The sequence below is a fragment of the Panulirus ornatus genome, chromosome 11 (genome assembly GCF_036320965.1).
Source record: "Panulirus ornatus isolate Po-2019 chromosome 11, ASM3632096v1, whole genome shotgun sequence".
Classification (NCBI taxonomy): Eukaryota; Metazoa; Arthropoda; class Malacostraca; order Decapoda; family Palinuridae; genus Panulirus; species Panulirus ornatus.
In genome coordinates this window covers 16,637,704-16,660,778 of record NC_092234.1, presented here as the reverse complement: position 1 = coordinate 16,660,778, position 23,075 = coordinate 16,637,704, and the positions used below count along the sequence as shown (strand labels likewise).

The 23,075-nt window shown below is 41.1% G+C and overlaps 1 protein-coding gene across 15 annotated transcripts in view; it reads left to right on the top strand.

The window, feature by feature from the left end:
* Gip (hydroxypyruvate isomerase-like protein Gip) overlaps positions 1–9,079 on the top strand; it is a 38,815-nt gene extending 29,736 nt beyond the window's left edge. For all 15 annotated transcript variants that reach the window (XM_071666683.1, XM_071666686.1, XM_071666682.1 and 12 more), the window contains 2 exons: positions 1,130–1,225; positions 8,928–9,079. In XM_071666683.1, the coding sequence (XP_071522784.1) occupies positions 1,130–1,225; positions 8,928–9,019 (188 nt within the window). In that variant the 3' untranslated portion in view covers positions 9,020–9,079. The remainder of the gene's footprint in view (positions 1–1,129; positions 1,226–8,927) is intronic.
* Positions 9,080–23,075: the final 13,996 nt, after the last annotated feature.

Here is a 23,075-nt window from a genome sequence, read left to right as displayed (position 1 = left end):
ATGAGAAGGTAGAGAATTCCAGAGCTTTGATGTGTAGGGAAAGAAGTAGGTATCAAAACGGCCCACCCTTGAGTTGCTGATGGCTACACAATAATCATGTGATGTAGCAGCTTGCTGAGTATTGCGCGGTCTAGTTAGTGGTGGGGGGACACAAGCACCCAGCCCTCGTGAACAAAAACCAAAGTAATACCTTTAGAAGAGGGAAAGTGAACCAACTTTGTCGCATAGGGCAAGGTGGTCAAGTTTGGAAGTTAACCTGGGACAGCTTATAAGTTGGACTGCTTTCGACTTGACTCTGTCAAGTAAGGATACAGAGCTAGAGCCACCCCAAACTCCAGACTGCAACACTAGAAGACTTGAAACACCACTCTTAGCAGGAGATAAATGGGAAAGAAATTACTAACTGACAAAAAGAAATTCAATGAAAGCTTTGATTCAACGTGATGGAGATGCACACGGAATCACTGCAACTGTGTCCCTATTTATTTCAGACATGTGCCTTAGAGAAGAGGCTGCCCACCTAATGCATTCCTCCACCATATTCTTTCAATGTGCACTACTTGGTGTTTCCATTACTAATGCTAATTTTTCTGTCTCAATAAAATCTGCATTTGAGTTATGGAAGAATTTGCTTGAAGTCAGATTTCCATATGTTGTGTCTTACAAATTGGGTAGCCTCTGTACTCAATAACATTTTGATAAGATTTGGGGCCACCCTCCTGGTCTTTACTTTTATCAAATTTAAGAGAAATAATGTACCAGATAATTTGCTAATGTTTGAGGGCTACTTTTTTAGTAGTGGATAGGGGACAGTGGTTTCAATGTATTTCTCATAACAGGTAGAGAATGGATGTGAACAAATGTTGCCTTTCTTCATCTGTTCTTGGCTTTACTTGCTAACATAGGAAATGGTGAACAAGTATGAAAAAATATGTATATATTCATACTTGATTTTGATTGTAGTTTACTGCATTAGTGAGGTATTCCGTGGAATAGATAAAGGAAAGCTGCATTCACTTATTTCCAATCTCTAGCTGTCATATGTATTGCACTGAAACCACAGTCCCCTATCCACAACAAGGCCCCTGAGTTTGGAAAGAAGTCAAAGAGTATTTTGTAATTTCCACAGGACACGTGCAAATAGCACAGGCTCCTCACCGACATGAGCCTTCATGCAGTGGCGAGCTTGACTATGTTTTCATTTTCAGCAAGTTGCAGGAGGCAGGTGAGTGGAACACAAAGTAGAGCATTCTTTGTGAATAGTTTTAATATTAAGAAACCAACCATGTCATCAGACAGCTTATTCATCATTGATAAATTACATTAGAGGTATAGGTAACTTTCACTTGGCTGTTTTACTGTAGTCATCTGATGGAGATGGAAGTATTTGTTCCTTCAAAACTGAATTTCCAAATATAGGCTTTGCAGTACCAAAGCCCTCATTATCCTTTGAGTGATAATATGACTTGAAATTAGTTTGTGCTGAGATGGATGATATGAAAGCATTGATTTATGAGAAATGTGAATTTGAGTAATGCCCTCACATGAACTTTACTTTCCTTGCCTTTTTTGTACTAAAGACTTTGATTATTACTTATCATCATTTTGAAAAATACATAGTAGAGGTATTGTATTCAGATTAAGATATGTTAGAGCTTTGATAAAGATTCTCTATGGTTTTTTTAGATACAAGAAATGATGATGAATTGTGAATGGTCAATAAAAGAATCTTGTTGCAATTTTTTAGGCACATGGTGGTTGAGTGAATTGAGCAGTTAGTTCATAAGTTTGGGGTTTGGGTCTTGCTTGTGCTTAATTTGTAAAGTACCTACAAAATTCACTCAGCAGTGAATGGGGAATGAAAGTTACTGTAATGTTCAGCCAGCCTCATAACATCACTTTGTACCGGATGCTTGAAACTGGACTCTGTTAGATGAAATATAAATGACAGTTGTAATAGGAACATACTGTAAGTATTTCCTCCTGTCTAGAGGAGTCTTGAATATTTTAACTAAGGTACAATTTTTTTTTGTTCATGTATTCAAGTACATGTGTAATTTTCTAATCTACAGTTATTAAGATTATCTAAAAGTTTTTTTTTTTTTTTTTTTTTTTTTTTTTTTTTTTTTTTTTTTTTTTTATACTTTGTCGCTGTCTCCCGCGTTTGCGAGGTAGCGCAAGGAAACAGACGAAAGAAATGGCCCAGCCCCCCCCCCCCCATACACATGTACATACACACGTCCACACACGCAAATATACATACCTACACAGCTTTCCATGGTTTACCCCAGACGCTTCACATGCCTTGCTTCAATCCACTGACAGCACGTCAACCCCTGTATACCACATGACTCCAATTCACTCTATTTCTTGCCCTCCTTTCACCCTCCTGCATGTTCAGGCCCCGATCACACAAAATCTTTTTCACTCCATCTTTCCACCTCCAATTTGGTCTCCCTCTTCTCCTCGTTCCCTCCACCTCCGACACATATATCCTCTTGGTCAATCTCTCCTCACTCATTCTCTCCATGTGCCCAAACCATTTCAAAACACCCTCTTCTGCTCTCTCAACCACGCTCTTTTTATTTCCACACATCTCTCTTACCCTTACGTTACTTACTCGATCAAACCACCTCACACCACACATTGTCCTCAAACATCTCATTTCCAGCACATCCATCCTCCTGCGCACATCTCTATCCATAGCCCACGCCTCGCAACCATACAACATTGTTGGAACCACTATTCCCTCAAACATACCCATTTTTGCTTTCCGAGATAGTGTTCTCGACTTCCACACATTTTTCAAGGCTCCCAAAATTTTCGCCCCCTCCCCCACCCTATGATCCACTTCCGCTTCCATGGTTCCATCCGCTGACAGATCCACTCCCAGATATCTAAAACACTTCACTTCCTCCAGTTTTTCTCCATTCAAACTCACCTCCCAATTGACTTGACCCTCACCCCTACTGTACCTAATAACCTTGCTCTTATTCACATTTACTCTCAACTTTCTTCTTCCACACACTTTACCAAACTCAGTCACCAGCTTCTGCAGTTTCTCACATGAATCAGCCACCAGCGCTGTATCATCAGCGAACAACAACTGACTCACTTCCCAAGCTCTCTCATCCCCAACAGACTTCATACTTGCCCCTCTTTCCAGGACTCTTGCATTTACCTCCCTTACAACCCCATCCATAAACAAATTAAACAACCATGGAGACATCACACACCCCTGCCGCAAACCTACATTCACTGAGAACCAATCACTTTCCTCTCTTCCTACACGTACACATGCCTTACATCCTCGATAAAAACTTTTCACTGCTTCTAACAACTTGCCTCCCACACCATATATTCTTAATACCTTCCACAGAGCATCTCTATCAACTCTATCATATGCCTTCTCCAGATCCATAAATGCTACATACAAATCCATTTGCTTTTCTAAGTATTTCTCACATACATTCTTCAAAGCAAACACCTGATCCACACATCCTCTACCACTTCTGAAACCGCACTGCTCTTCCCCAATCTGATGCTCTGTACATGCCTTCACCCTCTCAATCAATACCCTCCCATATAATTTACCAGGAATACTCAACAAACTTATACCTCTGTAATTTGAGCACTCACTCTTATCCCCTTTGCCTTTGTACAATGGCACTATTTTACTAAATTTCTGATAAATTTTATAAAAAGATCAGAAGCTATCCAAGAAAGAAAATGGTTAGCTTAGAGTCCATGAATCAGAAGTAAGGTGATAGTAAGTGCTTATGAATATACTGAATATAGTAGAGAGGTCTCCATTACAAGATTGATTTTCTTGTAAAGTAGGTATAGGCAAGGAATCATGGGCTCAACTCCTATCAACACTTCTGACATCTAACCCTAACCACTTAACCCACTTCCAGTCACCAGCTAATCTATCCTTTCCATGTTGATAGGTGCCATTCCATTGTTCATGAGCTAGGTTCCAAACTACATTTACATAGAATTATTTGCCTCTTCACTTGACACCTCAGTTATTACACAAAAAATCTGTGAAATTATGAAGAATTTTATGAGACAAAAAATGAAGAGAAGTGGAAACATAAGATCATTTAAAAAAATGACAAGATTTAACATTTTGATACATCAAGGCACATGTGTTGGATCACGTATCTCTTAGCATCTTGAGGTAGTTTGCTTTTGGATTGCTATGATTCTTACTCGTTTCCATCTATTTATATCATTGATGCCCCTTCCCTCCAGGAACCTCCTCAAGGGGATGGTCACAACAAAATAGTCTCCATAACTGGAGGACACCAGTACTGCTCTTTAGCCTTTATTGCCTCACCCTTAACAGGTCACTGGCAGAAGGCAACTCTAGCACATTGTTTTACACATCTAAAAACCAAATGTTCTCTTCTTCTTGGAAGTATGTCTTGGCATAACCCAATTAAAAAAATGGAGACTCATCTAACCATTGCCCTGTCACTCTCATGAGTAGTCTCTGAAGTCTTCAAACTCTTCACAACTTTCTTCTTAAACACTTAAGAACCTATTCCCTTCCTACGTACTGGTAGGGATTTTGGTGAATTTGTCATGGTCCTAAACTCCTCTAAAGCATGTGGTCAGGAGTGGCACAAGCCTTTTCAAGCTATTCTTTCTTTTTTTGAATAATTACGAATAAAACTGGAAAATTATGGATTATTGCATATTATATTTGGAAGTAAGTTGGTAAGTTGTTAGAAGCAGTGAAAAGGTTTTATCGAGGATGTAAGGCATGTGTACGTGTAGGAAGAGAGGAAAGTGATTGGTTCTCAGTGAATGTTGGTTTGCGGCAGGGGTGTGTGATGTCTCCATGGTTGTTTAATTTATGTATGGATGGGGTTGTTAGGGAGGTAAATGCAAGAGTTTTGGAAAGAGGGGCAAGTATGCAGTCTGTTGTGGATGAGAGAGCTTGGGAAGTGAGTCAGTTGTTGTTCGCTGATGATACAGCGCTGGTGGCTGATTCATGTGAGAAACTGCAGAAGCTGGTGACTGAGTTTGGTAAAGTGTGTGAAAGAAGAAAGCTGAGAGTAAATGTGAATAAGAGCAGGGTTTTTAGGTACAGTAGGGTTGAGGGACAATTCATTTGGGAGGTAAGTTTGAATGGAGAAAAACTGGAGGAAGTGAAGCGTTTTAGATATCTGGGAGTGGATTTGGCAGGAGATGGAACCATGGAAGTGGAAGTGAATCGTAGGGTGGGGGAGGGGGCGAAAGTTCTGGTAGCGTTGAAAAACACGTGGAAGTCAGAGAACGTTATCTTGAAAAGCAAAAATAGATATGTTTGAAGGAATAGTGGTTCCAACAATGTTATATGGTTGCGAGGTGTGGGCTATAGATAGAGTTGTGTGGAGGAGGGTGGATGTGCTGGAAATGAGATGTTTGAGGACAATATGTGGTGTGAGTTGGCTTGATCGAGTAAGTAATGTAAGGGTAAGAGAGATGCGTGGTAATAAAAAGAATGTGGTTGAGAGAGCAGAAGAGGGTGATTTGAAATGGTTTGGTCACATGGAGAGAATGTGTGAGGAAAGATTGACCAAGAGGATATATTTGTCAGAGGTGGAGGGAATGAGAAGAAGTGGGAGACCAAATTGGAGGTGGAAAGATGGAGTGAAAAATATTTTGAGTGATCGGGGCCTGAACCTGCAGGAGGGTGAAAGGCTTGCAAGGAATAGAGTGAATTGGAACGATGTGGTACACCGGGGTCGATGTGCTGTCAGTGGATTGAACCAGGGCATGTAAAGTGTCTGGGGTAAACCATGGAAAGTTTTGTGGGGCCTGGATATGGAAAGGGAGCTGTGGTTTTGGTGCATTATACATGACAGCTGGAGACTGAGTGTGAATGAATGTGGCCTTTATTGTCTTTTCCTAGCGCTACCTTGTGCACATGCGAGGGGAGGGGGTTTTCATTTCATGTGCGGCGGGGTGGCGACGGGAATGAATAAGGGCAGACAGTATGAATTATGTACATGTGTATATATGTATATGTCTGTGTGTGTATATATATGTATACGATGAGATGTATAGATATGTATATGTGCTGTGTGTGGACATGTATGTATATACATGTGTATGTGGGTGGGTTGGGCCATTCTTTCATCTGTTTCCTTGCGCTGCCTCGCTAATGTGGGAGACAGCGGCAAAGTATAATGAATATGAATATATATTTGGAATATATGGTGTGGGAGGCAAGTTGTTAGAAGCAGTGAAAAGTTTTTATCGAGGATGTAAGGCATGTGCACGTGTAGGAAGAGAGGAAAGTGATTGGTTCTCAGTGAATGTAGGTTTGCGGCAGGGGTGTGTGATGTCTCCATGGTTGTTTAATTTGTTTATGGATGGGGTTGTTAGGGAGGTGAATGCAAGAGTTTTGGAAAGAGGGGCAAGTATGAAGTCTGTTGTGGATGAGAGCTTGGGAAGTGAGTCAGTTGTTGTTCGCTGATGATACAGCGCTGGTGGCTGATTCATGTGAGAAACTGCAGAAGCTGGTGACTGAGTTTGATAAAGTGTGAAAGAAGAAAGTTAAGAGTAAATGTGAATAAGAGCAAGGTTATTAGGTACAGTAGGGTTGAGGATCAAGTCAATTGGGAGGTAAGTTTGAATGGAGAAAAACTGGAGAAAGTAAAGTGTTTTAGATATCTGGGAGTGGATCTGGCAGTGGATGGAACCATGGAAGCGGAAGTGGATCATAGGGTGGGGGAGGGGGCGAAAATCCTGGGAGCCTTGAAGAATGTGTGGAAGTCGAGAACATTATCTCGAAAAGCAAAAATGGGTATGTTTGAAGGAATAGTGGTTCCAACAGTGTTGTATGGTTGCGAGGCGTGGGCTATGGATAGAGTTGTGCGCAGGAGGATGGATGTGCTGGAAATGAGATGTTTGAGGAGAATGTGTGGTGTGAGGTGGTTTGATCGAGTAAGTAACGTAAGGGTAAGAGAGATGTGTGGAAATAAAAGAGCGTGGTTGAGAGAGCAGAAGAGGGTGTTTTGAAATGGTTTGGGCACATGGAGAGAATGAGTGAGGAAAGATTGACCAAGAGGATATATGTGTCGGAGGTGGAGGGAACGAGGAGAAGTGGGAGACCAAATTGGAGGTGGAAAGATGGAGTGAAAAAGATTTTGTGTGATCGGGGCCTGAACATGCAGGAGGGTGAAAGGAGGGCAAGGAATAGAGTGAATTGGATCGATGTGGTATACCGGGGTTGACGTGCTGTCAGTGTATTGAATCAGGGCATGTGAAGCGTCTGCGTAAACCATGGAAAGCTGTGTAGGTATGTGTATTTGCGTGTGTGGACATATGTATATACATGTGTATGGGGGTGGGTTGGGCCATTTCTTTTGTCTGTTTCCTTGCGCTACCTCGCAAACGCGGGAGACAGCGACAAAGCAAAAAAAAAAAAAAAAAAATATTTGGAAGTGGAATGGAAAGTTGTGAACTTATGCAAGTCTTGTTGGTGTAATGACCTTTAAGAAAGTATGATCACTGGCAGAGACTCATTTACTAAGGAAAATTCATGGAATGATAGTAATGATGTTTGAAGGTAAAGGGCAGTCTGCATGCAGTGTGTAAAGGGTATCGGCTTTCTGAGTATGAGTTGTTCAGCAACTCAAAATATTAAAAACCACAAGGGTTCCAGAGAGGGGAAAACAAGGTGAATTTGGAGAAAAGAGTGATTTTGTAATTCATTTCCTTCACATGAAGATATTACTTGAGAATTTATTTGAATTGTGGATGTTTGTGGATGAAACCTTTCTTGATCTACAAAAGGCTGATGATAGAGATAATGAAGAGTATTCTGGAATATGTCAAATGTATGGCATGGTGGGAAACTAGCTGAAAACAGTTGAGTGCATTTGTCAACTATGGGTGACAAATGTATCAGTGAACTGACTGATTGGTTTTAGAATAAACTTGGAATATGAGTGCATAGAATTTTATTAAAATTCTTAATGCATAGAGTGATGGCATGTGAAAGAGTTGGCCTGTTCCCAATTGGAACTTCCTCAAGGGTTGGCCACAGCAATAGAGTGAATAACTAGTGATCTCCAGTGCTGCTTCTTAGCCTTTTGTGCTTCACCTTAACAGGCCACTGGTAGAGGGCAACTCTTGCGTTGTGTTTACAGAGCTGTTGAATAGAATTTTTTGGAAGAGGTTGGGAGATATGAATATTGCAACATATGGATGACAGTATTGAAATAAGTAGAATATACAAGCAGTAGAGAAGGACTTAGGGAATGTGTAGAAAAAAATGTGAATTGAAATAAAGTTAGTTATATATGGGAAAGTAGATGTTACATGAAGTTGCCAAGATAGCCGTATGGATTGTAAAAAGTGTAAGGATAAGTATGATGGGGAAAGTGAACAGTCAAATGTGGGTAGGTTTCATGAAAGTTTTGCCATCAGCTCAGTTATATTACTAATACTTGGGCTTCTTGACCCTAGATATATGGCAGGTACAGGGTCTCTTGACTGAAGAATGGGCAGGAGGATGTAAAACGCCTATGTAATTCTTTGAGAAGTGAGTGTATAGATGTGATGGTAGATACTGACAAAAGAATGACCCATGATGTAAAGAACATACATGATGATAAATTTTTTTAAGAGGTGAATGCAAAGATCATTGTAGATAGAGTATGAAGTTAGGAAATCAAGAAGGTTTTTATTTACAAAGTATTTGTAGATGGAGTACAAAAGTGATGTGGGTATAAGGAGGAAATGATTAGAACAGAATAAATGTAATATATGTAGAGTAAAACTGTATGAAAAGGTGAATGGCAGAAAGAGGGAGTATCTATGTATGGGGAACCATAAGAGAGTATTCTACTAAATGTATGGTGGCTGTGCTGTGTGGAAAAGGTTCTGCTTTTATATGAAGTCTTATCATGTTCATTTGTATGCAGGATACAGTGAGTATGTAGGCGCAGAATATACTCCTTCAACAAGCTCCAGCGACTCCTTACAGTGGATGGATCAGTGTGGTTTGACTTTCTAGAGGCAGAGAGAAGCTGCATTTACCTTTATCAGAACAATGCAGTAAAAATGGTGAAACACACATAGCTTTTAATTATCCTATGTTGTATTTTAGACTAGATTACTTGTCTGGCAAAAAAGAGTTAGGGTAAAGATATGTTTATACTAGACATGAAGCTGTTAAGTCTTTTCCTTTGTTTTTTATTTCTATTGCATTAATCATCTTTTTCATCAAAAGCTGTTATTCTTGCATGAACCTTTGAACAGTCATTAAAAAAATTATTTGCTATTCCAGTATTCTGAACCCATAATTATTTGCTGAAAAGAATTTTTTTATGGTCAAGCAACAAGTCATTGCTGTGCTGGAAAATCACATCAGTAGTGATCTGCTTCTGTAATTACAAAGACATTTTTTCAATCAACCCAGATTTCTTTACTATTATCTGTCATTAACATATTCTGAAAAGATTTATGCTGAATGATATCTTGACTTCCCTATCTGATGGTCCACTTCTGTAATTTGTGTATGTAAACTATAAGGCACATCCCTCTCTTAGGGGTCTTTATATCCTACTATAACTATGTTTCCTGTGTGTTACGGAAAACTGGTTATGGTGAATTATGTGAAAACTTCCTGAAGCTTGTAGAAATATAAAAGATAGGCATATTCATATGCAAAAAATTTACCAGTGCATCTCGTACTTTTTCTTTTAAAGAATCACACAATTTTTCTTCTTTTTAAAGATAAGGATTCTCCAAGCAACTAGCATCATCCAAGTACTTAAGTAAGAATAATGAAGAATGCACTGAGCATGAAAAAGGCACAGATAAACAAACATTCACAGAATTGCGGTGAGCATGGAAAACACAAATTGGAGCACACAATTTTTTTTCTATCATGTATCTTGCATTCACTACTTTGCTTGTTCCTTTCCCACACTACTACAGAAGTACTTCATCTTTATTTTTCTGATACCTTTTTGAGTTAACTTGCTTTTAGGTCCTGTCATTGATTAATTCAGTTCTCAAAGAACTGCTATGTTACTATTATCAAACCCATTAATGAACTGAAGAATATTGTAAATTTAGTTGTGTTGAAGTCCATTAACCATATATGTGACCAATCCTGGAGTCAGTGAAGCTCTTTTCTAGGTTCTACAGTAATGATTACTTCTTATTTCTCTTATCAAAATCATTCTTAGTTATGATTTAAGTCTTGGCAGTTCATTTGCAGTGATCAAAAGTGACCTAAACAATCCATAATGCTTGATTTCTTTCCTCTGAAGTCATGCTACTTCTAACTTTAGGTGATCTCTTGTGTGGCAGCACATCTGAGTATTACATCTGAAATGCTCAGGATCAAGAGGTCTTCAGAAAGTTGATGTATGTAATAATTGAAAACCATTTACTACACTAAAAAAAATTTCAAGTACCCTGCCTATTGTAGTATATAATTACATGAGGAAATGAACTTTTTAAATCATTCCTCTACACACGCAGGGTACTTTTGTTCTTAAATATATTTTATGCATTTTATCCCATGAACTCGTGTGCTGCAATCAACATAGTCCACTGAGTGGCTGATAGAATTAGATGTGAATGGAGTAAACCTGTAATAATCACTAGTGACCTAAAATCAAGTAAATAGCACATGAAAGCAGTAAAAAGAGCGAATAAGCTTCTTGGATTCATAAATAGAGCTTCCAGATTTAAGGAAATTATTCTTACTCTTTACAGTTCACTGGTGCTTCTCCATCTTGAACATTGTGTTCAGTTTTGGTTACCCTTCTAGAAAAAAAAAGACAAACTGGAAGGGAAGAGTACAGCATCAAGCACCAAAATAATTCTTAGACTGCGAAACAAATTATATGAAAGCTGACTAAATGACCTTAATCTACTTGAGGAAAAATGTTCAGAGATGATCTCACAAAGGTGTTCAAAATCATCAAAGGCTTCGAAAATCTAGATACAACAAGCAACTTTATACATACTTGATTCATCTGATGTCAAGTTTAGTAATGGATATAAATTGTGGACAAATGTTTTACCTTAAATAAGATGAAGTACTTTTCCTTCGTTAGGATCGTCAATATATGGAATGATATACCAATTATGAAATAGTTTTTCTTTAACAGGATTTGTTATAAATGGAATGATTTACCAATTAGTGGTAAAAAAAAAAATATATGGACATGTTGAAGAACAAATTAATATTTTGCCTCAAGTTCATCAGTCATTATTTATGCCTTCATAGTTTCATTAATAGTCTGCAGGTTTTACTCCTTGAATGATCTGTATACCATTCTACTTTTATTACACCTGTGTATAGGGCAGTTGATTTAATGTTTGGTGTCAGATTCAAGTTAGAAACTACAGAAGTTGGTGACTAAGTTTGAAAGTGTATGTGAAAGGAGAAAGATGAAAGTCTGTGAACAAAAGCAAGGTTATTAGGTTTAAACCAATTAATTAGGTTGTGAGTTGGAATGGAGAAAAATTGGAGGGAGTGAAGTGTTTTAGATACTTAGGAGTGGGCATGGCAGAGAATGGAACCATGGAAGAAGAAGCAAGTCATAGGGTAGGGGGGAAGGCAAACATTCTAGGTGCATTGACAAGCATGTGGAAAGATAGAGCATTATCTCCGAGGGCAAAAATGGATATTTTCAAGAAATACTAGTCGCAACAATATTATATGGGTGGGAGGCATGGGCTGTAGATAAGGCTGTGTATAGTAGGGTGGATGTGTTGAAAATGAAATGTTTGAGGACAATATGTGGTGTGAAGTGGTTTACCTGAAAAAGAGCATGATTGAAAGAGCAGAAGAGGGTGTGCTGAAATGGTTTGGACATATGGAGAGAATGAGTGAGGAGAGGTTGACAAGAGGATTTGTGTCAGAAGTTGAGGGAACAAGGATAACCGGAAAACCAAACTGTAAATGGAAGGTTGAAGTGAGAAAGATTTTGAGCGATTGAGGCCTGAACGTGCAGGAGGGTGAAAGGTGAGCATGAAATAGAGTGAATTGGAAAGATCTGGTATACTGGGGTCAATGTGCTGTCAGTGGAGTGAACCAGGGCATGTGAAGCATCTGGAGTAAACCATGGAAAGGTCTGCTGGGCCTGGTTGTGGATAGGGAGCTGTGGCTGTGGTGCATTACACATAGCAGCTACCTCGCTGATGAGGGGTACAGTGATCAAGTATAATAAAGGAATGATATGCATATTATTATCATTATTATTATTTTTTTTCTTTTTTTTTTTTTTTGCCGCTGTCTCCCACGTTTGCGAGGTAGCGCAAGGAAACAGACGAAAGAAATGGCCCAACCCACCCCCATACACATGTATATACATACATCCACACACGCAAATATACATACCTACACAGCTTTCCATGGTTTACCCCAGACGCTTCACATGCCCTGTTTTAATCCACTGACAGCACGTCAACCCCGGTATACCACATCGATCCAATTCACTCTATTCCTTGCCCTCCTTTCACCCTCCTCCATGTTCAGGCCCCGATCACACAAAATCTTTTCCACTCCATCTTTCCACCTCCAATTTGGTCTCCCACTTCTCCTCGTTCCCTCCACCTCCGACACATATATCCTCTTGGTCAATCTTTCCTCACTCATTCTCTCCATGTGCCCAAACCATTTCAAAACACCCTCTTCTGCTCTCTCAACCACGCTCTTTTTATTTCCACACATCTCTCTTACCCTTACGTTACTTACTCGATCAAACCACCTCACACCACACATTGTCCTCAAACATCTCATTTCCAGCACATCCATCCTCCTGTGCACAACTCTATCCATAGCCCACGCCTCGCAACCATACAACATTGTTGGAACCACTATTCCTTCAAACATACCCATTTTTGCTTTCCGAGATAATGTTCTCGACTTCCACACATTCTTCAAGGCTCCCAGGATTTTCGCCCCCTCCCCCACCCTATGATTCACTTCTGCTTCCATGGTTCCATCCGCTGCCAGATCCACTCCCAGATATCTAAAACACTTTACTTCCTCCAGTTTTTCTCCATTCAAACTTACCTCCCAATTGACTTGATCCTCAACCCTACTGTACCTAATAACCTTGCTCTTATTCACATTTACTCTTAACTTTCTTCTTTCACACACTTTACCAAACTCAGTCACCAGCTTCTGCAGTTTCTCACATGAATCAGCCACCAGTGCTGTATCATCAGCGAACAACAACTGACTCACTTCCCAAGCTCTGTCATTCACAACAGACTTCATACTTGCCCCCCTTTCCAAAACTCTTGCATTCACCTCCCTAACAACCCCATCCATAAACAAATTAAACAACCATGGAGACATCACACACCCCTGCCGCAAACCTACATTCACTGAGAACCAATCACTTTCCTCTCTTCCTACATGTACACATGCCTTACATCCTCGATAAAAACTTTTCACTGCTTCTAACAACTTGCCTCCCACACCATATATTCTTAATACCTTCCACAGAGCATCTCTATCCACTCTATCATATGCCTTCTCCAGATCCATAAATGCTACATACAAATCCATTTGCTTTTCTAAGTATTTCTCGCATACATTCTTCAATTGGGAGGTGAGTTTGAATGGAGAAAAACTGGAGGAAGTGAAGTGTTTTAGATATCTGGCAGCGGATGGAACCATGGAAGCGGAAGTGGATCATAGGGTGGGGGAGGGGGCGAAAATTTTGGGAGCCTTGAAAAATGTGTGGAAGTCGAGAACATTATCTCGGAAAGCAAAAATGGGTATGTTTGAAGGAATAGTGGTTCCAACAATGCTGTATGGTTGCGAGGCGTGGGCTATGGATAGAGTTGTGCGCAGGAGGATGGATGTGCTGGAAATGAGGTGTTTGAGGACAATGTGTGGTGTGAGGTGGTTTGATTGAGTAAGTAACGTAAGGGTAAGAGAGATGTGTGGAAATAAAAAGAGCGTGGTTGAGAGAGCAGAAGAGGGTGTTTTGAAATGGTTTGGGCACATGGAGAGAATGAGTGAGGAAAGATTGACCAAGAGGATATATGTGTCGGAGGTGGAGGGAACGAGGAGAAGAGGGAGACCAAATTGGAGGTGGAAAGATGGAGTGAAAAAGATTTTGTGTGATCGGGGCCTGAACATGCAGGAGGGTGAAAGGAGGGCAAGGAATAGAGTGAATTGGAGCGATGTGGTATACAGGGGTTGACGTGCTGTCAGTGGAGTGAATCAAGGCATGTGAAGCGTCTGGGGTAAACCATGGAAAGCTGTGTAGGTATGTATATTTGCGTGTGTGGACGTGTGTATGTACATGTGTATGGGGGGGGGTTGGGCCATTTCTTTCGTCTGTTTCCTTGCGCTACCTCGCAAACGCGGGAGACAGCGACAAAGTAAAAAAAAAAAAAAAAAAAAAAAAAAAAAAAAAAAAAAAAACCATTCTTCAAAGCAAACACCTGATCCACACATCCTCTACCACTTTTGAAACCACACTGCTCCTCCCCAATCTGATGCTCTGTACATGCCTATTACTTATTTATTTATTTATTTATTTTTTTTTTTCGCTGTCTCCCGCGTTTGTGAGGTAGCGCAAGGAAACAGACGAAAGAAATGGCCCAACCCACCCCCATACACATGTATATACATACGTCCACACACGCAAATATACATACCTACACAGCTTTCCATGGTTTACCCCAGACGCTTCACATGCCCAGATTCAATCCACTGACAGCACGTCAACCCCGGTATACCACATCACTCCAATTCACTCTATTCCTTGCCCTCCTTTCACCCTCCTGCATGTTCAGGCCCCGATCACACAAAATCTTTTTCACTCCATCTTTCCACATCCAATTTGGTCTCCCTCTTCTCCTCGTTCCCTCCACCTCCGACACATATATCCTCTTGGTCAATCTTTCCTCACTCATTCTCTCCATGTGCCCAAACCATTTCAAAACACCCTCTTCTGCTCTCTCAACCACGCTCTTTTTATTTCCACACATCTCTCTTACCCTTACGTTACTTACTCGATCAAACCACCTCACACCACACATTGTCCTCAAACATCTCATTTCCAGCACATCCATCCTCCTGCGCACAACTCTATCCATAGCCCACGCCTCGCAACCATACAACATTGTTGGAACCACTATTCCTTCAAACATACCCATTTTTGCTTTCCGAGATACTGTTCTCGACTTCCACACATTCTTCAAGGCTCCCAGAATTTTCGCCCCCTCCCCCACCCTATGATCCACTTCCACTTCCATGGTTCCATCCGCTGCCAGATCCACTCCCAGATATCTAAAACACTTTACTTCCTCCAGTTTTTCTCCATTCAAACTCACCTCCCAATTGACTTGACCCTCAACCCTACTGTACCTAATAACCTTGCTCTTATTCACATTCACTCTTAACTTTCTTCTTTCACACACTTTACCAAACTCAGTCACCAGCTTCTGCAGTTTCTCACATGAATCAGCCACCAGCGCTGTATCATCAGCGAACAACAACTGACTTATTTATTTATTTATTTATTTATTTTGCTTTGTTGCTGTCTCCCACGTTAGCGAGGTAGCGCAAGGAAACAGATGAAAGAATGGCCCAACCCACCCACATACACATGTATATACATACATGTCCACACACGCAAATATTATTATTATTATACATAACCGCTGTCTCCCGTGTTAGTGAGGTAGCGCAAGGAAAAAGACAAAAGAATGGCCCAACCCACCCACATACACATGTTTATACATAAACGCCCACACACGCACATATACATACCTATACATTTCACTGTATACATACCTATACATATACAGACATATACACATGTACATATCCATACTTGCTACCTCCATCCATTCATCCATACACATACATACTATTATTATACTTGATCACTGCCTCCCACATTAGTGAGGTAGTGCCAGGAAACAGACGAAGAAAGACCCATCCACTCATATACACATTTATTTATTTATTTTGCTTTGTCGCTGTCTCCCACGTTAGCAAGGTAGTGCAAGGAAACAGACAAAAGAATGGCCCAACCTACCCACATACACATGTATGTACATACACATCCACACACGCAAATATACATACCTATACATCTCAACGTAAACATATATATATACACACAAAGACATAAACATATATACACATGTACATAATTCATAGTCTGCCTTTATTCATTCCCATCACCACCCCGCCACACATGAAATAACAACCCCCTTCCCCCTCACGTGCGCAAGGTAGCGCTAGGAAAAGACAACAAAGGCCACACTCGTCCACACTCAGTCTCTAGCTGTCATGTAATAATGCACCGAAACCACAGCTCCCTTTCCACATCCATGCCCCACTGAACTTTCCATGGTTTACCCCAGATGCTTCACATGCCCTGGTTCAATCCATTGACAGCACGTCGACCCCAGTATATCACATCGTTCCAATTCACTCTATTTCTTGCATGCCTTTCACCCTTCAGCATGTTCAGGCCCTGATCACTCAAAATCTTTTTCACTCCATCTTTCCACCTCCAATTTGGTCTCCCACTTCTCGTTCCCTCCACCTCTGACACATATATCCTCTTGGTCAATCTTTCCTCACTCATTCTCTCCATGTGACCAAACCATTTCAAAACAACCTCTTCTGCTCTCTCAACCAAACTCTTTTTATTACCACACATCTCTTTTACCCTTTCATTACTTACTCGATCAAACCACCTCACACCACATATTGTCCTCAAACATCTCATTTCCAGCACATCCACCCTCCTCTGCACAACTCTATCTATAGCTCATGCCTCGCAACCATATAACATTGTTGGAACCACTATTCCTTCAAACATACCCATTTTTGCTCTCCGAGATAATGTTCTCGCCTTCCACACATTCTTCAATTCTCCCAGAACTTTGCCCCCTCCCCCACCCTATGATTCACTTACGCTTCCCTGGTTCCATCCACTGCCAAATCCACTTCCAGATATCTAAAACACTTCTTTTCCTCCAGTTTTTCTCCATTCATACTTACCTCCCAATTGACTTGTCCCTCAACCCTACTCTACCTAATAACCTTGCTCTTATTCACATTTACTCTCAGCTTTCTTCTTTCACACACTTTACCAAACTCAGTCACCAGCTTCTGCAGCTTCTCACACAAATCAGCCACCAGCACTGTATCATCAGCGAACAACAACTGACTTCCCAAGCTCTCTCCTCTACAACAGACTGCATACTTGCCCCTCTTTCCAAAACTCTCGCATTCACCTCCCTAACAACCCCATCTATAAACAAATTAAACAACCATGGAGACATCACACACCCCATGCCACAAACCTAAATTCACTGAGAACCAATCACTTTCCTCTCTTCCTACACATACACATGCTTTACATCCTTGGTAAAAACTTTTCCCTGTTTCTAACAACTTCCCTCCCACACCATATATTCTTAATACCTTCCACAGAGCATCTCTATCAACTCGATCATATACTTTCTCCAGATCCATAAATGCTACATACAAATCCATTTGCTTTTCTAAGTATTTCTCACATACATTCTTCAAAGCAAACACCTGATCCACACATCCTCTACCACTTCTGAAACCACTCTGCTCTTCCCCAATCTGATGCTCTGTACATGCCTTCACCCTCTCAATCAATACCCTCCCATATAATTTACCAGCAATACTCAACAAACTTATATGTATAAGTACATATACATACATATATATATGCATATATACACATTGGAAAGGATCACAATTTTGCGCATGATCAAGATATTCCTATGAGTCCACGGGGAAAATGAAACACGAAAAGTTCCCAAGTGCACTTTCGTGTAATAATCACATCATCAGGGGAGACACAAGAGAGGAATATAACAGTCAGTTGATATACATCGAAGAGACGAAGCTAGGACGCCATTTGGTAAACATGTTTACCAAATGGCGTCTTAGCTTCGTCTCTTCGATGTATATCAACTGACTGTTATATTCCTCTCTTGTGTCTCCCCTGATGATGTGATTATTACACGAAAGTGCACTTGGGAACTTTTCGTGTTTCATTTTCCCTGTGGACTCATAGGAATATATGCACATGTACATATTCATACTTGCTTGCCTTCATCCATTCCCAGCACCACCATGCCTCATGCCCCACAGGAAATGGCATCACCAACCTGCCTCAGCGAGGTAGCCTCAGGAAACAGATGAAGAAAGGCCACATCCGCTCACTTTCATTCTCTAGCTGTCATGTGTAATGCACCCAAACCACATTATCTTGTGGAGGTGAGGGTTGAAGATTTGTATGGGTTTTCAAAAAAGAGGAAACAATGTCAGGAGAAGAGAGTGGTGAGAGTCAGCAAGCTTGGAAAGGAGACTTGTGTGAAGAAATACCAGCAGAGATTGATGTAGAAAGGCAAATGGTGAGAGTAAATGAAGTAAGGGGAGTAGATGAGGAATAGGAGGTATTAAGGGAAACAGTGATGGCATATGCAAGAGATGCATGTGGCATGTGAAAGGTGGGAGGGTAGTGAATGGTGGGATGAAGAAGTGAAGTTGCCCGTGAGAGAAAAGAGACGCATTTGGATGGTACGAATGGGGAAGGAATGCAAATGACTCGGAGGTGTATAGGAGAAAGAGGCAAATGAGAGCATGGGTGAGAGACTATCATTAAGGGAGAATAAAAAGATGTCTTAGGAGGTAAATAATGTGTGAAAAACAAGAGATCAGATGGGTACATCTATGAAGGGAGCAAAAGGGAAAGTGATAACAGGTAGTGAAGAAAAGGAGGAGATGGAGTGAATATTTTGAAGGACTGCTAGATGCATTTGATGACACAGTGGCCGATGTAGGGTGTTTTGGTCGGGTTGGCATGCAAAATGAGAGAGACATGGAATGAGGTTTGGTGAAGAGAGAAGAGGTGATGACAGCCTAGCAGATGATGAGAAGTGGTGGGAGTAGATGGTATTGTAGTTGAATTTATCATAAAAGTTGTTGATTGGTTGGCACCAATATTCAATGTATATAAATCTGGTGGAGTGCCCAAGTGCATGTATGGTGTCATTGTATAAAGGCAAAGGAGAGAAAGGTGAGTTTTCAAACTACAGAGGTATATATTTGTTGAGTATACTTGGTAAGTTGTATGGGAGGGTATTGATTGAGAACGTGAAGGCAGGTACAGAGCATCAGACTGGGAAGGAGCAGTGTGGTTTCAGAAGTGGTACAGGATGTGTGGATCAGGTGTTTGCTTTGAGGAATGTGTGAGAAATACTTAGAAAAACTGATGGATCTGTATGTGGCATTTATGGATCTGAAGGCACATGATAGGGTTGATAAAGAGATGCATCATGGAAGGTCTTTAAGAATATATGGTGTAGGTTAGCTGCTAGAAGCCGATAAGTTTATATCAAAGGCTTGTGTATGAGTAGGAAGAGAGGAGAGTGAAGGTCAGTGTGCAGCAGAGGTGTGTGATGTCATCTTAGTTTTTCAATTTGTTTATGGATGGGGTGGTGAGGGAGGTAAATACAAAAGTCTTGGAGAGAGAGGTGATTATGCAGATTCTTGAGGATGAGAGGGTCTGGGAAGTGAGACAGTTGTTCTCTGATGATACAGCACTGGTGGCTGATTTGAGAGAGAAACTGCAGAAGTTGGTGACTGAGTCTGGAAGAGTGTGTGAGAGAAGAAAGTTGAGAGTAAATGTGAATAAAAGCAAGGGCATTTATTAGGTTCAGTAGGGTTGAGGGAAAACTTCGTTGGGATGTAAGTTTGAATGGAGAAATATTGGAAGAAGTGAAGTGCTTTAGATATCTGGGAGCGGACTTGGCAGCAAATGGAACCATGGAAGCGAAAGAGAGTTATAGGGTTGGGGAGGGTATGAAGGCTCTGGAAGTGAAGAGAATGTGTGGAGAGAGAGAAGGCAAAAATGGGTATGTTTGAAGGAATAGTTGTTCCAACAGTATTATATGGTTGCGAGGCATGGGCTATAGACAGGGTTGTGCTGAGGTGGTGGATGTGTTGGAAATGAAATGTTGAGGACAGTATGTGGTGTGAGGTGGTTTGATTAAGTAATGAAAGGTTAAGAAAGATTTTTTTTTTTTTTTTTTTTTTTTTATACTTTGTCGCTGTCTCCCGCGTTTGCGAGGTAGCGCAAGGAAACAGACGAAAGAAATGGCCCAACCCCCCCCCCCCCCATACACATGTACATACACACGTCCAGACACGCAAATATACATACCTACACAGCTTTCCATGGTTTACCCCAGACGCTTCACATGCCTTGCTTCAATCCACTGACAGCACGTCAACCCCTGTATACCACATGACTCCAATTCACTCTATTTCTTGCCCTCCTTTCACCCTCCTGCATGTTCAGGCCCCGATCACACAAAATCTTTTTCACTCCATCTTTCCACCTCCAATTTGGTCTCCCTCTTCTCCTCGTTCCCTCCACCTCCGACACATATATCCTCTTGGTCAATCTCTCCTCACTCATTCTCTCCATGTGCCCAAACCATTTCAAAACACCCTCTTCTGCTCTCTCGACCACGCTCTTTTTATTTCCACACATCTCTCTTACCCTTACGTTACTTACTCGATCAAACCACCTCACACCACACATTGTCCTCAAACATCTCATTTCCAGCACATCCATCCTCCTGCACACATCTCTATCCATAGCCCACGCCTCGCAACCATACAGCATTGTTGGAACCACTATTCCCTCAAACATACCCATTTTTGCTTTCCGAGATAATGTTCTCGACTTCCACACATTTTTCAAGGCTCCCAAAATTTTCGCCCCCTCCCCCACCCTATGATCCACTTCCGCTTCCATGGTTCCATCCGCTGACAGATCCACTCCCAGATATCTAAAACACTTCACTTCCTCCAGTTTTTCTCCATTCAAACTCACCTCCCAATTGACTTGACCCTCACCCCTACTGTACCTAATAACCTTGCTCTTATTCACATTTACTCTCAACTTTCTTCTTCCACACACTTTACCAAACTCAGTCACCAGCTTCTGCAGTTTCTCACATGAATCAGCCACCAGCGCTGTATCATCAGCGAACAACAATTGACTCACTTCCCAAGCTCTCTCATCCCCAACAGACTTCATACTTGCCCCTCTTTCCAGGACTCTTGCATTTACCTCCTTTACAACCCCATCCATAAACAAATTAAACAACCATGGAGACATCACACACCCCTGCCGCAAACCTACATTCACTGAGAACCAATCACTTTCCTCTCTTCCTACACGTACACATGCCTTACATCCTCGATAAAAACTTTTCACTGTGTGGAAATAAAAAGTGTGGTTGAGAAAACAGAAAAGCATGTGTTGAAATGGTTTGGACATATGGAGAGAATGGGTGGGGAAAGGTTGAGAAAGAGGATATGTCAGAAGTGGAAGGGAGATGGAGAACCAGGAGACCAAAGTGGAGATGGAAGGAGAGAGTGAATAAGATTTTGAGTGATCGTGGCCTGAACATGCAGAAGGGTGAAAGGCATGCATGGAATAGAGTGAATTCGAATGATGTGATATACTGGGGTTGACGTGCTGTCAATGAACTAAACCAGGTTATGTGGAACATCCAGGGTAAACCACGGACAGGTGGATAGGGAGCTGCGATTTCGGATAACAGACTGCATACTTGCCCCTCTTTCCAAGACTTGCATTTACCTCCCTCACCATCCCATTCATAAATAAATTAAACCACCATGGTAACATCACATATCCCAGCTGCAGATAAATCTTCACTTGGAACCAATCATTGTCCTCTCTTCCTACTCATACACACGCCTTACACCCTTGATAAAAAATTCTCACTTCTAGCGGCTTACCTCCCACATCATTTATTCTGAAGACCTTCCACAAAGCATCACTTTCAACCCTATCATATGCCTTCTCCAGAACCATAAATGCCACATACAAGTCCATCTGTTTTTCTAAGTATTTCTCACATTCTTTAAAGCAAACACCTGATCCACACATCCTCTAACAGTTCTGAAACCACACTGCTCCTCCCCAATCTGATGCTTTGTACATTCCTTCACCCTCTCAATCCATACCCTCCCATACAACTTATCAGGTATACTTAACAAACTTATACCTCTGTAGTTTGAACACTAATTATCCCCTTGCTTTTATAGAATGCACTATACATGCATTCCCCCCCAATTCTCAGGCACCTCACCATGATCTATACATACACTGAACATCCTTACAACACAGTCACCACCCCTTCTTAATAAATTCATCAGCAGTACCATCCACTCCAGTCACCTTGTCATATTTCATCTTACTCAAGGCTTATACTACCTCTTCTCCTTCATCAAACCAGTCTCCATGACACTTCGCATACCATCCTGACCAAAACAATCTACATCTGTCACACTATCATCAAACACTTTTAACAATCCTTCAAAATGCTCACTTCATCTCCTCCTCAATTCATCACTACCTGTTTTCACTTCCCCTTTTACCCCATTAACCAATGTTCCCATTTATTTTCATTTATTTATTAAACTTTGTCGCTGTCTCCCACATTAGTGAGGTAGCGCAAGGAAACAGACGAAAGAATGGCCCAACCCACCTACATACACATGTATATACATACACGTCCACACATGCGCAAATACATACCTATACATCTCAACGTGTGCGAGGTAGCGTATTCCCTGCGTATTCCCTGCGTGTCGTAGAAGGCGACTAAAATGGGAGGGAGCGGGGGGCTGGAAATCCTCCCCTCTCGTTTTTTTTTTTTCCAAAAGAAGGAACAGAGAATTCGGCCAGGTGAGGGTATTCCCTCAAAGGCCCAGTCCTCTGTTCTTAACGCTACCTCGCTAATGCGGGAAATGGCGAATAGTTTGAAAGAAAAGAAAAGATTTCATGTGTTCATTATTTCTCAGGTGAGAGGTAGTATCCCGAAACATGACTAAGCCTTAGAGGATGAAAGATCCTCATTTGGCTCTTTCCTCTGTTCCTTCTTTTAGAAAGTAATACAGGAGGGAAAGATTTCCAGCCCCAACTCTTAGCTACTTCCTCTTCCACCTTTATGAGGTTTTCCTACAGCACTTAGGAAGC